Here is a 17,029-nt window from a genome sequence, read left to right on the forward strand (position 1 = left end):
ACAAGTTACCACACTCTCCAACACTAATTTGTTTCCCACTTTCACATATTACGGACAAGACCAGTCACAATTACATATACTGTCACTAAACAGGTTAGACTTGAAACAAGGAATTTGACTGGTTATTCTCATGCACTAGCTCGGCTAGATGGTTTCAAAGAAGTTAAACCGTGCAAAGGAAAAGAGTGGATACGTGCATGCATCTAGAGCATACGGATACATATACTTTGAGCATTGACCCCCATTCACTTCAGACTGCACTGGTTTAAACTGTTACCTGACTTATGTACTTAAAGCACTTTGTGATGTATTGGACTTATGATAAAGACTCAATCAATTGTCTCCTGAATGATGTGAACCGATTGAAATCAACATTGAGCCAGCTCACCAACAACAAAATCGATGTCTTAATTTTGTGTTTTTCCTTGCCCCTTAACTTGCAAATAACGAAAGCAACTAGCATATCCATTCCCCACTGATGACAACTTTTCCTAAATGTCTACACCTAAGAGCATAAGGCATGCATTAACATTATTGGATGCAACAGCAAAGTACATGTAGCAAGTTGAGAAAAAAATCCGCCTCGCTTGCATCTTCATTTGAGGAGTAGCTTCAATGTCATATTTGAGTTATTTGTAGCTTTAAAAGACAACTTATGAGTAACAAGTCGTTGACTTTTCATATTACTTTTGAATGGATCAGTGGCCTTTAGAGTTCTAGCCTATCTTTAGTCTTTAGAATCATATGATACTTGCCAATCACAAGACACTCACTCAGAATGCCTGTATTTATAATAGCATGAAAAGGTTTAGCAGTAGCCCTCGTAGCTACCATGATAGTCTCCTCACTGACAGCAGAACCTCTCTATGATTATAAAGATCATGTCCAATTTTTGACTTTGTCTCTTAACTGATTTCACCTCGTGAATTATGAAGAACCATTACCAAATCTTTGGACAAGTACAGTTCATCATGATTACTGAGTATTTAGTACATGTACTACCAGTAACCTTGATGTTCTAATAATTGTGTGTTAGAAGCTTGTTGGAAATCGAACTTGGAATACACTCTTTATATCATATAATTTTAGACTTTATTTTGACAGTATATCGAATACATTAATGAGAATCTCACTGGATATGCTTTTTTGGTACTGACTCACTATTTTCCCTGAGAAATTCACAAGTTCATTATCCAGTATAAATACTGTTTACTCAGACAGAGCAATTAAGGTAAAGACCTCATTATCATTAAATGAAAACTTTACATTTACCAATAGCGTTAGCTAGTAGCAACTATTATAATCCTCAAAATGCAAACAAACAAACTCGATATAACCATCAAACGGAATCCACAACATGCACAAGAAGATTATTCATGAGGCATCTAACAGTGACAGAACAAAAAGGTGCAAGCAGAATAGATGAAAGAACTAATAAGCCACCGGAAGGCAAAGTGGGCATGGTATCATGAGGAAAAGTGGCTGATCACGGGCAAAAAGTCACTAATCATGTAAATTGGTGCTATTCGTGGCCATATATTTGCTGATCATTGGTAAAAGTTGCTGATTCTGGCCAACAGAACCTTAAAAGTTCTTTAGGAAATAGCCTGCATAAGCTGAACATGTCAGTGTGGTCTTATTTTCTCATATCTCATTTCTCATTAAGAATTCCTTCAAAGTGACAGGTGTTTTTTGCTCAGTTGATTTTTGCTGAAGGTGGAATGCTGTCCTTGCACTTCAGCTATCCAATTAAGAGCTGTTTTCAATCGATTTTGATAAGGAATTTACAGGAATTAACCGAATTCGACCAGCACAAATGCAATTTTCCTTTAGCGATACCACACCCTGTGAAGGAAGTGAAGGGTTAAGGGAACAACAAGTTAACAGGTGAAGGAAATAAAACAAATATCTACCATTGAATGAATTAAACTTTGTGTGTCTTTAACCATATCAGGGTTGCCCTCAACGAGTATTCTTTGTAAGGATTGTCCAGCCTGCGATGTGGCTAAGACGCGTCCAGCAGCATGGGGCATTATCTAAGTTAACAAACGAAACAAATAGGTGGTCAAATTTGGGACATCTCAACCAAGATGCAGACGATGAGCATTGCTGGAGGTGGAGGCGAGAACCACAAACTGTCCATGCTAATTAATTTCATTAATTTGTCAAATTAGCTCTTTTTGATACCAACAACTCGACTAAATAGATCATTGTCTTTAACAATCAAAACCCAAGTCTAGCTTTTACTGGCATTTATCTACGCCAGCTTTTACTAATTCTAGCTTCATCTTAAATTTCTTCAAATTTTGAGAGTTTTTGAATACCTCCTATTTCAATTTATCAAACAATTCAAACCATGCTGACTGATCAATACCTGGTGCGAATCAACGGCACAAATACCAAAATATCACTATTTTTAACCCCTTTTGCTCCAATTTCAACACACAAATGCTGTTTATGGTTCTCTCTTGGTTATTAGAAGCAGTGACATCTAAGCCGAAACATGAACTTCACAAAATTTTGATGAGTTATTCTAGTCTACCTTTAAGACACATGATTTGTCCATCCAAGGTGTAATATGCGTAAATTGTAGCTAACGAGACATTTGTCAGACACCTGGCAATTTCTCAGACAGGTTTTTGCCAATAAGTAAGGACAATCCATTAAACTGACTGCCTAGGGGCTAGAGGAGGCTCAGTAGACAGGTCAGCCAAGGGTAATAGGATTATCAAGAGGGTATCATGTTCCTTGTGTCATCTTTCACAAACCACACACGATCATCTGTTACCTTTCAATGACCAGAGATACCAGGGCAAGTTATATAAATAGGTATTTTCAAATTATTCCATCTCCCAATCCCATCTCGACAATTTGAGTGGTGTTCCAAGTTAGATTTAACCTTTCATGATCCAGCCTAGTGTAACCAATGACACACCTCATAGAGAAAGAAAACCCTCCTTACAAATCCACTTAAAACGTCATTCCCTTAAAGTGATTGCCTTGCCCAAACTTCACCTAGAGACCATTGCCATCAAATGTGATAGAGCAAAAGGTAAGCGGACCCAAAATTAAGTGAATTAAACATTAAATAAGATAGATATCTTTCCGGTGATTGGAAGTTTCTGTGGGTTGTTATTCAATGACACTAGGGTACATAATTATCCCTAAACCATTTGAATATGAAGCGTAGCAGTTATGATAGAATGTATCTTAAGTAAGGTTGTGATGTATTGGGTAAGGAGAAGATTTCAAGCTAGTTGTCTTGGCTGTGCGAAAGGAATGGTAACTGTACACAAGAACGCTAAATATAACACATACAGTGAACAAACATACAGAGCTATACTCCAGTGCGGGACGATTCCATCGGAGATTCGTTTTCCGAGGGGTGAACCGAAAAGATGTGACAGAACTCCTTGTACACCTACGGGCCAAATGTGACCCGTCACAGCAAAACCAGGCGCTTGTCGCACAGAAGAAGAGCCTAAATGACACCAGGAGATAATGGAAGAAATTGATGTGCTCATATTTCACAGAAGGCAGACAATAGAGAAATGAACAGAGAGTCTGTCTCAACCTGCCAAGCTCGGTGCGACATGCGCCTGGTTTTGCTGTGATGGGTCACAAATATTCTAGAATGGAATCGTCCCAGTCCTTAGTTTAGCTTTGTACACCTCTCCATCGTGTTTATACGCCACACCATGAAAATTTAGTTATAGCTATAACAATCAGCAATGCAAATTAGTTACAAGTCCATTTCAAGAATCTAAAGAAATTTCCACATTGAAATACACCTAGGACACATTGTTAGTGAGATTGGTTGACAAGGAAAGAATGTTACTCGATGAAGTTTAAAAAAATCAAAGTAGGTCTGAGCTTGAAAGCAATATGTGATATAAATGGCACAAAATTACCATAGCTCTGATCAATACGTCTAGTTTTCATTTTAACTAAAAAAATAATTGCGTAAAAGCCTTGGTCTCAAAGCAATTTTTCACACAAAATGTTGCATTGAAAAAAATTCTGAAAAAATTGTTCTTTGGAGAATAATTTGGATATATCAAGTGCTTCGATCTGTAGTTCTTCTTTTTGGGAGATATTAGGAGGAACATTCTGCATTTACATTGTATCTAAAGCACTCTAATCGTGACATCAAATCAAAAATACATTCAGTAGTCCTCAACCGCGACATGCACAACATGCAATTATAATAAATGACTCGCACTGCAAACTGCTGCCTGGTTACAATCCATTCCAAGATGCAACGGACCCATCACATTCCCTTGACGTTAACCCATTATGGAGGTGTAACATACGACTAGGCCCTGCCCATTTCATCCACCGCGCATTCAACAGCTATTCTACCTCAACTATGCACAAAAATCTCACTTCTGAAATTATCTGTAGTTGTCAAGAACCGATAGAATTCCATTTTCATGTAGATGAAACACCACACGCAATATATTGGTATGGGTGATGTTTTTCTGAATAAATTCCAGAATTCTGGGTTGTCTGTCACACTTCTTTGAAACTGTACACACTGGGTATAAATAGAAACTGTATCTCATAGCTTTCTCTGCCTTTTTTATATTCACTGTGTGGGTGTATCATGTATCAATATCAGAAATGCCCAACAAACTCTTATAATCCTTTCAGTATCAATGTTACAGTTTCACAATTCAAGCTTCACTTATATTTCTACTGTGTCAGTCTGACTCAAAACATGTTCAGTGGACACACAACAGCCTTGATGTTGTAACGACTACAAGTCTGATGTTGCAACTCCGAGGATTCATCGAAAGATATAACTAATCCCAAGGCACAACCTAACATCATCATCCCATAGGCATCGAAAGAGATCAAAAGGACCAGCTGTTGTGCCAAGTTGTAATATGGTATACGATACCCAGGGCACAACTCTGCCCTCTACAAAGAGCAAAAGGAACTACACGCAACTAACAACCATAGCCCATTAGAAAGAATACTATTACGATGTCAAAATGCCACTTCCGTCTACAGCACCAGTAATTACCACATTCAATAAAAGTCACCAAATTGACAACTCGTTCAAAATACAGTATCGTTTTACATTTCCTGTATTGTTGAACCTCAGATAATTTCAGAAAAAGACGTTTGAACCAAGTCCAGGTGTCAGGCATGTATAATATTTTCACCTTACTCACTTAAAAAACTACAAGAAATGCTACTAGTAATGAGGTTCTTTTGAGCAATACATTGCAATCTGTAAAGACATTGGAATTTTTCATTCAATTAATAGGTTTCTTAGGAATGGGAATGTTACTTGCATATTGGAATGAAGAGAAACCTCTTTAATTGATTCAGTGATGGCAATTACACCCTGGCGAATCAGTAACTGGATGCCAGACTCTTTAACATACAATCCCAATACTGGAGTCCAAATGCTACCCACTCGTCGAGTTGTTTTGAAGCAGAGTTCTCAGCAGGCTCAAGATGTGACTCGGAATAGTGGATAGCATTTTAACTCTGATATGTAGATGCTATGTTAAATGCTTGGACATGCAGTTACTGATTCTCCAGGGTGAATTATTTCGCATTTAAAAACAACAAGGAGTACTCGGGAACATTAAAAAATGCTTCTGATCGTGCTTTCAGTTAAAAAAAATTAATGGAATTCTTTTTTACTCAAATGTACAGATCATGCAAATGACTGGGTGTGTAATTTGCGCCAAACGCGATGTCCCTACCACAGTTAATTGGTCATAATTACTAAACCAATGAACCAACCCTCGTAATTTCGTAATTAAGAGTCATTATTGTAACTACTACAAATTTGAACGTGCAGGCAGCTTATTAAGCACACTGTATCATATGAAAATTGACTCTATGTATTTCTAAGTGCAATAAAGCATTTCTTTAACACTTTGCAGCAATAGCTCCCAAAATACTTTGAGGAATGAGCAGTTCATTTTGACAGTCTCAATGGTTCCAGTGCTAATTCTATCCCATCTCCCCCTATGGTGCTCCCCCACTTCTAAACCTGATTTGCTTATCTTTAAAATCTCAAAACGGCCAATGATTTTCAGCACAATGTGCACAGCTTTTTAAAAGAAATCAACCCTCAACATTAAATATCCGTTTTATCAATAACTGTGTCTGTTACAGCCAATTTTTTTTAAAAAGCAGCCATTATTGTTATCACAAAATTATGCCGCCCCTCAATCCCTCATCAACTTCCATAGTCATTATCTTCTCTGCATCAGAGGGTTAAGCAATTTAATCAGCAGCTACCCGGGTGAGGACTTAATGCGCGTTTGCCACATATGTCAGTTGTCATTTGGGTCAAATATGAATTCATCAATCTCATTTGTATGCAGCAGGTGCCGTGTAATTAAGTGCTAAATACACATCATCATCAAACTGGCAACAAAAAGACAAGCGAGAAAAAAGCTGAGGAGTGTACAAAATGATGTCCTATGAGAAATGATAGGGGAAACTTACCGAATAACCTGCCACTGGGCCAATACTGTGTCCTAGGTAGGGGTCTGTTGTGATGTCGCGACCAGGGTATCTGGAAAGGGAATCACTGAAAAATTAAGAAGCAGCCTGGTTAAACAATGCACTTAAGAAGCAGACCATGAACGACAATATTTCTTAAATGTCTTTGCATTCCGAGAAACAAACATGTACATGATATTTAGAGAGTATCATGTTAAAAATTAGTTGCATCCATAGCAACGCAAGGAAATCCTCACAGAATGATTAGCATGAAAATCTATCACCCCTGCCTGAGGATTGTGTAGAAATGGGAAGATCTCTCCAGATTACACAGCCATCATAATGGCACCCTCAAGCACTAAAATCTTTTCCAATCATGCTCAGAAAGTTTTTAAATGTTTTAGCTGCAAAGATGTGCTGGTGAGTAAAAAATCAGCAGCAGGGAACGAGGATTAAGACTTTTTCAAATTCAGCAGGAATTTTGTCTGTTCCATATTAGTTACGTACTTTTTTTCTTTTTCTTTGTATTCTGATAGTTGTGCACTATTCTATACATAACGGGTATCAGCAAAGTTGCATGCACTAACTGCACAACAGCACAGTGTACCATCGAAGTACATGAACTGTTCCACACAGTGGGTTTGTCTATGTACTTACCCGGCCATAGCATAGGTGGCGCCAGCAGGTGCTACAGCAGGTATGGCATATCTTGAGACGGCCGTGGCATACCCGGCAGCTGCTGCATATGGCTGGAAGAAAAAGAAAACAGGTCAAACTACGAAATCCTTTCTTCAAAAGTGTGCGATATTTTGCAGGCAACTGAATCGATCATCTGAATCTTCTTTTTGGGAGGCTTATAGCAAACTGATGAAAAGATCGCTGCACAAGAGAATGCCCCACGTCATAATCATTCCCCCAAAGGTGTTCCTCATCCCCTGCAGTAAGCTTATTTGATTACCATGGATAATGAACGCCAAGAGGAAATCTCCAATACACCAACAATCCCATAGACTAAACCAAGCTGTCACAAGCTCCGTGAAATTCTGCGAGATAACTAACTTATTCTTAAGATTAACGGTGCTGATAACTTCGACACCACGATTCGTGGATAAAAATTTAATGAGAAATGCAGAAATGTTTGAAAAATCGTGAAATGGTTTGTTGGATGTAATTACATCAGCACCAGGTGTGCAATTGCAATGAGAATGGATTTGAAAGTCATTCCAAATGCTGGAAACAACCCATTTTTGTGCCTTTTTATCTGAAGCGAGGAAATTGTCTTTGAAAAATCTTATTTTACATCATCCTCTTTGCGCATCACCGGAACTTTAATTATTGATGCCATCATTCCACCCCTGCTTGAATTGGCACCAATCTGAATGGCAGAGACTCAGCCATTTCAATGCATAACTTAACGCAAAACTTTTACACATGATTAGAACAGTCCGTTAAGACTTTTTAGTTGAAACTATTTATCTCATTGTAGTTTTTTCCCCAAAGTTTGGACGAATCTATGGCTGTGGCTACTGTCAGACCAATTACATTGCGAGAAGGCAATGAATAATGTACAGGGGCTTTACCACATGGAGGCTAATACTGGCAGAGAGAATTTGCCAGAGTATTATGTCTGCTTGGAGAATGATTTTACATCCGACACGGCTGGGGCCATTTTCATGAACAAGGAGTAGATAAAAGTGTCTTATTCATTTCCCTCAAGGGAATAGCCATTGAATTGCGGAAATAATGAGCCCCTCTTCTTTGATTAGTCTTTCTACATCTGACCATCTGAACTGGATCAAACCAGCTCAGCAATAACAACTCACTTCGCCTGGTAGATAACGGCAGACTTAGAAACACTCCGCGAGAAGCCAGTGAGGTATTGGATACACGGAAAGATTATGTGAGCTCGTTACCTACGGAACCCATCATCAAATTGTCAGCCATATTGATGACGTGATGAACATAGGTCGCCCTAAGATATCAGCAGTTAAATGAATGGTGATTACTAATGCGGGAAAAGAGGCATTTGAAATTGGAACTTTTGACAGAAGATATCTCAGAAATAGTTTTTATTCACCTTTGCTCATTATTATAGTGATTAGAGACAAGAAGTTTGCATCCTAATGGTATTTGATTAAAATGTACTTTGTACTTCGTGATCAAATTGATAGCCCAATTGTTAGTCATTGACAAATTTCGAGGAAGGGGAATTGCAACTTCCTTGCCAGGAAATGCCATTCAAGTAATCAGAAATGACATTCTTGATCAGTTGGTGCTGTCAATGGGGCTTTTGTCCACCCTCAATGTTAATTTTCTCAGGTATTGCACAGTTCAAGACAGCCCTGTAAAGCAAAGCTATGATATGTCATCCAATAATGTATCAGATGCAACCTGATTCTATTGTCAACGAATGCTAGCCAGAAACTCAGAAGACATGGATTGGCCAACTGCAAATAATGTGTCCTAATAAGCTACAACACTACCAGTAGCATATTGTTGTTGTCATTAATATCGCAACGTTTCTTACCTGGTATCTGTCTGTATATGTGGCTAGAAAAGGATCTTGATACACACCCCTGTAAAAGAGACAAAATCGTATTATGGGTGAGATTAACCTGGCTGAGGGCCAGAATAAGGACCCTCACATCTTAGGATGAAGGCACAAGGGCACAGTCCTCAAGCCAGCACCCTTTACATGGAGGCCCTGATCACCAATGCAAGAGAGATTGACAAGACTCGATACGTATCCCTGTATATATAAATTTTATAGAGATGCCATCTTGACCTAGCCATGATACCTTGGGGACAGTCATAAGGACCCTCATGCTCAATATGAAGGAGTCGCAATCCTAAGGGGCAATGTCAGATATCGTCTGGAACGTGAGGGCCTGATCAAACCATCGCCACAGAGATCACTAACAAGGTACTCTAAGATTAGAGAGATGTGATAAAAAAATGCCTTCTGGCAGTGGCGTTTGACCAGACAGAGAATCCCACTACTTATCACAGAAAGTCTAACTGCTGCCTTCTGACAAGAGGTTCCCAAGGTACAAGGCTAGGGAAGGTCTCACAAAATCTTTTGAAGTGAACCAAGCATATTTTTTTTCACTTAAGGTAGGCAGAGGGTTCATAGATGTGAACAAAATCACACTTCATGGCATAAAGATAAGTTTGAGACACTCCCTTAGGAGAAATCACCTTATCACAGTGATAACACAATGATGGTATGCAGATCTAAGGCTACAGACCTTGAAGGGATGAAGACATACATTTCTTCATTTCAGCAGATAAGCTCTTTGAGGATATAGAAAAGCTTGTCTTCTCTTCTGTGGCGTCTTTTCAAGCATGACACATTTTGTTGATAAAGCAGCCAGGCTTTTGGAGCATACTAAATATCATGACCTTCAAATTGAGACCGACTGTAGGAGCATCACTTGGACTGATGATTTGTCTTTGTTAGACAGTGAAAGTGCATACCCCAGCATGCCATCATTGAAAGGGGAAATAAACGTACAGACAATGGGTCAACTGATAGCCCAGATGGATTTCATTAGTGTTTCGTTGGGTATTGTATATCTCCGATAGTCTAGCTAACCACAGTCAGAATACATCATTACACCGGCCAGCTGAGCAAATTTAGCTGTGTATGTGATCTAATTGCATTGGGGAAGTATTTGGGATTGCCAGATCGGGGTCCCGATGTCTGGTCATCACCCACACTGTAAGCAAAGAAACTTAACAGTATATTGGGGTGTCTGATAATGGCAAACACTTAACAATGTTGGACCAGACAAAGCAATTAATCATTGGATTAGGTTCAGTGTTATTCAACACGGCTATTTCTTGTCTAATCCCTTCAAAACACTTTTCATGGAAAATGTTGGGAAATAGAATGAATTTCAGGGAACCGGATCCCCAAAGGAAACCAATTCTATCAGAAAAAGTCTCCATCTCAGGAACTGGCCAGATCCAACCTATGACAACAAACCTTACAAAGGCTGATGATAACACAGAAAAGTGACCTTTACTACCCAATGATAGCTTGAGTGCGAAATTTTCTGTCATGAAATTCTGGTGAAAAGCTTATACTAACGGTGTATATGGCAAGGCTGTGGCTGTGGCTAAGGGATTTGGATGCCTAAATGCTGCTGCTGCTGCGGCCGCTTGGGCAGTTAACGGTCTACGTGCCGCGGCTGCTGCTGCTGTTGCTAGTTGACCTCGTTGGAATACCGTTCCTCGTAACGCTGCAGCTGTAAAGAAAGATGGTATAGTGTTATACTTCTAGAATTTTGTCCATTGTTCAAGATACACAGGGGTCTCTACTATCTTACCGTTTATTGAAACCATCCACGTTTGTATGAGGAATGAATCACTGAATCAAACACAATCCATTCCCCAACTGTGATCTAAAGACCACTATTCTGACCCCTTGATGCCTATAGTCCCCCTTTAAGTTATAACCAGCTGCAGTTAGTTGGCTTGCCATAAATCACCATACACTCCTTAGGAGATACAGGCAAGCATACCGGTGGCACCCCGCATAGTTCCACCAGTGAAACACTTCAAACCAACCTGCCTCTGGAGCCAACAGGATCATTTGATATCTAGATGGATAAAGCGTGTAGAGGTTCAATGCCAATGTAAACTCATTAATCTAACCGACCATCGATTGAGGTGAATCGAGTGAATCAAGTTAGTAGAGAAATCATTCATCAATGGCGGGAAGTTCTGATCATGATGTTTAACATCAATTGACAGCTTTTATAAACATTTATCAACAAGCAGGTGGGTCTGGCACTGTTTATGTTGGATGGTAACTTTGGAATGAATTATCAATGCGTAAATGTTCAATTTGTGTCATAGAATTCTTGGTAACAAACATTAAGGCAGATTAATTAGAGCTAATATCAACCTTATGGAGATTTAAAGCCGTCTGAGTTTATTTTTCCCCTGAATTATTTGTCTTAAGTTATAGGTCTTAGCCTACCAACTGCATACCTTCATGTGATTGGTTTTCAAAGCATGATATATAACTTTTTCCTGAATTTGAAACTAGTCATTTAAAACAGACCAATCCCCCTACACACACACACCACCATGTCGCTTCTGTTAAGACAGGCATTTTGAAACATTCTAAACAAATCACCCAGGATGAAGAGAAAAACAGCCAATTAATTTACTAATGAAGCACTTAGTTTATAGGCAACTTAAGGGCTTTAACCTTTAAAAAACACCATGATTTTTGATGAGCCTTCTCCCCTGGGGCTGCCATCTCATTTTGTCAACATCATTAACAGTTTCCAGTTAGCATCAATTCCTTTGGCAAATAACATCAGTTCACTCTTAACTTATTTCTTGATATAAGTAAACTAACTGTGTGATACTTCTGATCAATGCAGTAACTGATCTGTTCGCTTTACATTCAAAATATGTGCAGTGATCTCCACCAGTCATTTTTAACAGATTGGCATAAACGTTATCGTGAAAAAGAATTTCCTGTCAACAATAAATGGTTCAAAAGCAAAAATGGAAAAAATAATCAAGGGGAATTTTAACTCGCTGGAAGGGGCCAAATGTTGAAAATACAAATGGAGAACACTGGACTTAACAGGTCAAAGAAAGAAGTGGAAAATTGGGAGATAACGTACCAGCAGGATACATACCGTTTGGAATCGTTGGTGTGACCGTCTTTTTTGTCATAACTCGCGCGGTTGCATTATTCACCTAAACGCAATGTATCAGATAGTCAGTAATGAATTCAGCTACGAAACTCATACCATAACCAGCGAACCTTTGGATCAAAACTAATTTCGCTTACGTAATTCCTTTAACAATTATAATCAATTTTGTTTCATCCAAGTTACAAAAGAGTTTGTCCAAATGAGTCTTTTTGTTAAAAAGATAAGCTCCATAGAATGCTAATTATGGAAATCAAAGATTTTGACTTGTGTTTGAATTTTGTATTGGAAACAAAAGGAATCAATAGGTTTTCCATTTCTTAAGTCTCACTGTGGAAGAGAAGGTCAAACTATGACGATCATAGAGGCTCAAATGATTGAAATTATATGGTTCACTAAACAAATGCTCAATTTAGAAATTCTCAAGTCTGCATTTTTTCATCAATAAGATATGATTACATTAACTTATGGTATGTATCTGGTAACTTTTTAATTGGCAGAATTTTCCAAGATGTATGTTTCAATGAAGATTGCGCTTTTTATTCAAGGAAGGTTCACTGGTTAGGTGCGCTGAAACGAAATAGGAAATTATGCATGACATCCCTGGCACGGTATTTAATCAACCTCCATTTAGCGGTTCCTGCTAACGGAATACCAATAACGTACGCTGACAGGCACCGCTGGAATTTTGCTATCGTTTCATTACGGAACCAACGCTTGGAATAAATTAATCTTCCTTACATCAAACGTTCAACTTTACCAATTGCCACTGCACATTTATGTGTTGGGAAAGTCATCAAGATTAAGATGTAGCGTAATGACATAACTTGTCAGCACGCTCAGTTAAATTTCCGTCTTAATGCACAAAAGTTCAAATTTACCAATCGCGATTACACATTTCAATACCATGTGACATCCTCTCAGAAGACAAGGATCGCGAGATGTTCTTTAATTAGAAACCTGTCAATGTGATCAGTGAAATCTCAAAGGATGATTGATACAGTTTTCACAGAAACACACGATATTCATCGACTTGCATTCTGCATCGCGTTTCTGCAATTGGTTATCTTCAAGATTTTAAACGAAGATCATTTTTTGACTCAGTCCTGGATAATGCCACATGAGCTTTCAAATCTCAACAGAGACAATACAACACCTCCATGATTTGCTAACGGTATCATATTTTCTTCAATTCTCACATATCGCTGATGAACTGACAGGTCTTACATGAAGTTGCACAAATATTTCCATGGTCTGTCTCTTGGGTTGGTCACCATTATAGATCTGTTCGCGAAATAGCAATCTTGTCATAGGAATTGATATCTTACATTGCAAGCAGTTCACTTCCGATATTTGCAGCGCTATAGATTTCACTCAGAAATGGCCTATCATTTCTCACCAAGATAAGTGGTTTTCAGTGATATTAAAAGGTGTGCCAGGGATGTTCGAGTTGTCTGCACATAACGCAATAAATTACATCATAAAAGGCAATAATGTACCCAGCAGAAATGGTGAAATTGGTTATTTGAAGAAATAAGCAAATTATTGAAGAGTGGCAATTTTACTGTGCTCACTATAAAAACCGAAGTTAACTTTCATCATCATTAGCCTAAAAGGAAAAATCGTGAACCCACATATACACAATTAAGTCCCTCCAAAAATGAAATTATCAGTAGGGTAATTATGATTTGTATCCGGAAGCTAGAGTTGCCCGCTGCCGATAATAATCTAAATTGTGCCTTGCAGCATCTCATATTGTTATGTATTCATTTCTATATACAAAAGTTAACCACTCACTAAGAAATAAGAGAAATTGTTTTATCAAATTAGGAACATATGAAAATGTTGCTGCCAGAGGCAAGTCATTTTTTATGAATATCTTATCATAAACACATCAATATGCCGATAAAAGGAAAGGAACATCATTTTTTTGTGAAGTTACTTTCTTGTTGACATCATTTTGTAATTGGACCTGTGCTGAATGTTAGTATAAGATTGAAAAATGTTGGAAGCAAAAAGCATAAGCTATTGAAATATTTCTGCTGAGTACATCAAGTTGGGCATAAGAATAAAAGTTTAGATTGTTATTGGTAAACGAATACCAAAACACAAGATTCAGCTTGTGCTACACTGTGTAAAGGACACTGCAAATATATTTGAGAAAATACAGATTTGAATCAAATATTTTCCAAAAAACTATAAACAAAATGGCATTTCCTTGCCAATGTTGAAATCACCGTACTGAAAAAATATGCTAAACTTTACAATTTATTCTTACAGCCCAGAATGAGTCAATCACATCATGGATCCATTAATTAACTAATTATAGTTAATTAGTGTATACATGGTGTTGCTAGAATACTAACATACATACTCTACTGTAGCCAGAAACCTCAGCATAATTAGTGCTTTTATTTTAATCCTAAGACTTTTATCACAAGATTAATATCACAATTGCAATCAATAACTTTTTTATCACAATCAATAAAACTCCTACTGCTATCTATATCACTTTCAAAAGGACTGGAAATAACCTAAAGATATTGTAAACAAATTGTTAATTAAAATGGTTTTTTCAAGGCATTCTCCAGGACAATGATTACTCATTGATGCATATTAGGTGATGCTATTGATTTCAATGTCACAAGAAACCTAATCAAGGCAGACCCCATAGCATTGCTCCTGAGCATTTCACCAGTTTTACTGGAACCATGAAAGGTACACACTTCAGACTGCAAATGTAGTGGTTACTTTTTCTCATTAGGTTGAAATAGAACTTCCCGATTACATTTGTTCACTTTTGTTAACGATTTACAACCTGCTTTTAACAAATCTTTTGGACAAAAGGTAACATAATTATCACCAATGGCTAACCATTGTTGTGCTAATACCCAACTCTTTCAAACCATTCAACACAGAGTTCACTTTGCAAGGATTAGTGTTAAGGTCTTTTCATTACCGGTATATCTTATACAATTGAAATGATTGTCATTGAGTTAGTTACCTTGTAGAAAAAGCATGTCACTTTACAGACTAGGTTATTTAATCTTCCTTTGTTTAGAATATCAATTCATTCTTGCAGTAGTTTGAATGGATATGTTGGGTGAAAGTACATGTATATCTTAAACTGATTCAGTCCTATCTTAGACAGGCATCTTTAAAGCAATCCTGTACCCCATGGTTTTATACTCCCTTTAAATGTTGCCGGGGTATATCTCGATAAGATGAAAAAACCTTGGTGGTCAAGATGCTTCAAAGCAGACCATGGTGATTATTGACTCCAAGTCACCAGATACAATCATGTATAATAATGCAGTGCAAAAAGAACATTGGTCAGGAAGATCATGATGAGAGGAGAAATTACCATAACTGTGAATAAATGACCCAAAATACAAAAGTGCCCCTCATTATCATGCCCATTTTCCATTTTTTGTTCGGGTGACAGGAAGAGAAGAGATGCCAGAAGATTGCCTAAAGTAGTATATGGTATCCTAATTTGGCAGAGGGATCTAAAAGTGACAGAGGTGTATGAAACAGTACAGCCTCCAGTCGAAGGTCATATAGGAATCGTTCAAAGGTCGCGCAGCAAGCCCATGGTGGCTGAGCAATAAGATGATTGGATTCTCTTGTGGACACACCAGCAGATGGTTATTATTAGATACATCATGGACTGGTGAGGCACATCTCCAGGATTGTCCAATGATGTCTCTTGTAATGGACAGGGAAGACATCCAGGGGCGGAGGAAACATTAGTTTTCTAGCCAACTGCTAACACAGGTCGTGGCTGGCTAATTCGATTTGAAGGGAGTTTTCACTTAACTATTTCAAAACGTATCTCCAACCTTGAAATCTGAGCTACGAACACGACAGGTTTTTCTAGATAAGACAAGAAATTAAGTTCATCACTAGCCAAAGTGTGTCTCAACTTGTTTGACACAAGAAATCAATTCAGGTTTGTTGTCAAAGTTCCATTGACTTAATCAGTAAATTAGCTTCTTGAAACTTCAAAATTCAAGTCACGTTTCAGCCAACCCATCACAGCTACAAAGGAGCTATAGATAGAATCAACACAAATCGATTCATCTGCATCAATTCAAGTGTAATCTTTAGCGCGCTTGTTGACATCACGATCTGGCTACTCCATTGGCTAATTTGAACATATGTGTTAGGGATAAGCTTGCGTGTGACAGATCATTCGTTATCCAGCTTACTTGTGGAGTTTGAGTCCATATTTGCTTATTTCACTGGCTTATTCTTTCGGCAATTTGATGATTCTTATCATCAATCAAATTTGATGACATTTAGTATGGCTGCACTCACAACATCGCATTACTTTAAGTTGGAAAAATGTTCCAACCAACTTTATTTTGTAAAAACTTGCAAACTTTTAACCTGTTTGAAAATGCTTTAATTCAACCAGAACTTAATAAGTGGACACTGTCATTTGTGCCGAGGCAACAGGCAACAGATTAATAAAGACTCTCATCAACTGTGCAAATGAAATTGTAACTTTTCCAAAGCAGTCACATTTCTGTCGAAGTCATTGCTTAGAATCACTCACAAATCTCATTTTGTTGAAGCACATATCGATGTGAGGTCCTTGTCTAGCACTACTCTACGCTAACACTAGGTATAGGCCTGGACTTTTTCAAGGGTACATCAAAATCCTACCTACAATACATTACATATTCAATGGATGTGCAGACAACCACAATAACAACAATATACAATGCGAAATATCATAGTTTGATTGAAAATTATCTTGCCACATGTGAAGAACCTTTTGCAGGTCAACTATTTTGTCACCAGGATAGAAATTATTGCACATTAGGTCAACTCTTTGTCAGCAGCAGAGAACGTCTCACATATAAGGTCAG

The 17,029-nt window shown here is 38.0% G+C and overlaps 1 protein-coding gene across 20 annotated transcripts in view; it reads right to left on the minus strand.

Moving 5' to 3' along the window:
• The window catches only part of LOC135484723 (RNA binding protein fox-1 homolog 3-like), a 170,942-nt gene that overhangs the window by 9,353 nt on the left and 144,560 nt on the right, over positions 1 to 17,029 (minus strand). For 11 of the 20 annotated variants that reach the window (XM_064766393.1, XM_064766385.1, XM_064766376.1 and 8 more), the window contains 6 exons: positions 12,123 to 12,198; positions 10,568 to 10,724; positions 9,002 to 9,050; positions 7,132 to 7,223; positions 6,478 to 6,562; positions 1,914 to 2,036 (listed from right to left, as the gene is read on the minus strand). In XM_064766393.1, the coding sequence (XP_064622463.1) occupies positions 1,914 to 2,036; positions 6,478 to 6,562; positions 7,132 to 7,223; positions 9,002 to 9,050; positions 10,568 to 10,724; positions 12,123 to 12,198 (582 nt within the window). Of the gene's footprint in view, positions 1 to 1,913; positions 2,037 to 5,180; positions 5,240 to 6,477; positions 6,563 to 7,131; positions 7,224 to 9,001; positions 9,051 to 10,567; positions 10,725 to 12,122; positions 12,199 to 17,029 lie in introns of those variants that run through there. The other 9 variants (XM_064766419.1, XM_064766411.1, XM_064766506.1 and 6 more) reach the window with 7 other exon arrangements.

Source organism: Lineus longissimus, chromosome 1 (assembly GCF_910592395.1).
Source record: "Lineus longissimus chromosome 1, tnLinLong1.2, whole genome shotgun sequence".
Lineage (NCBI taxonomy): Eukaryota > Metazoa > Nemertea > Pilidiophora > Heteronemertea > Lineidae > Lineus > Lineus longissimus.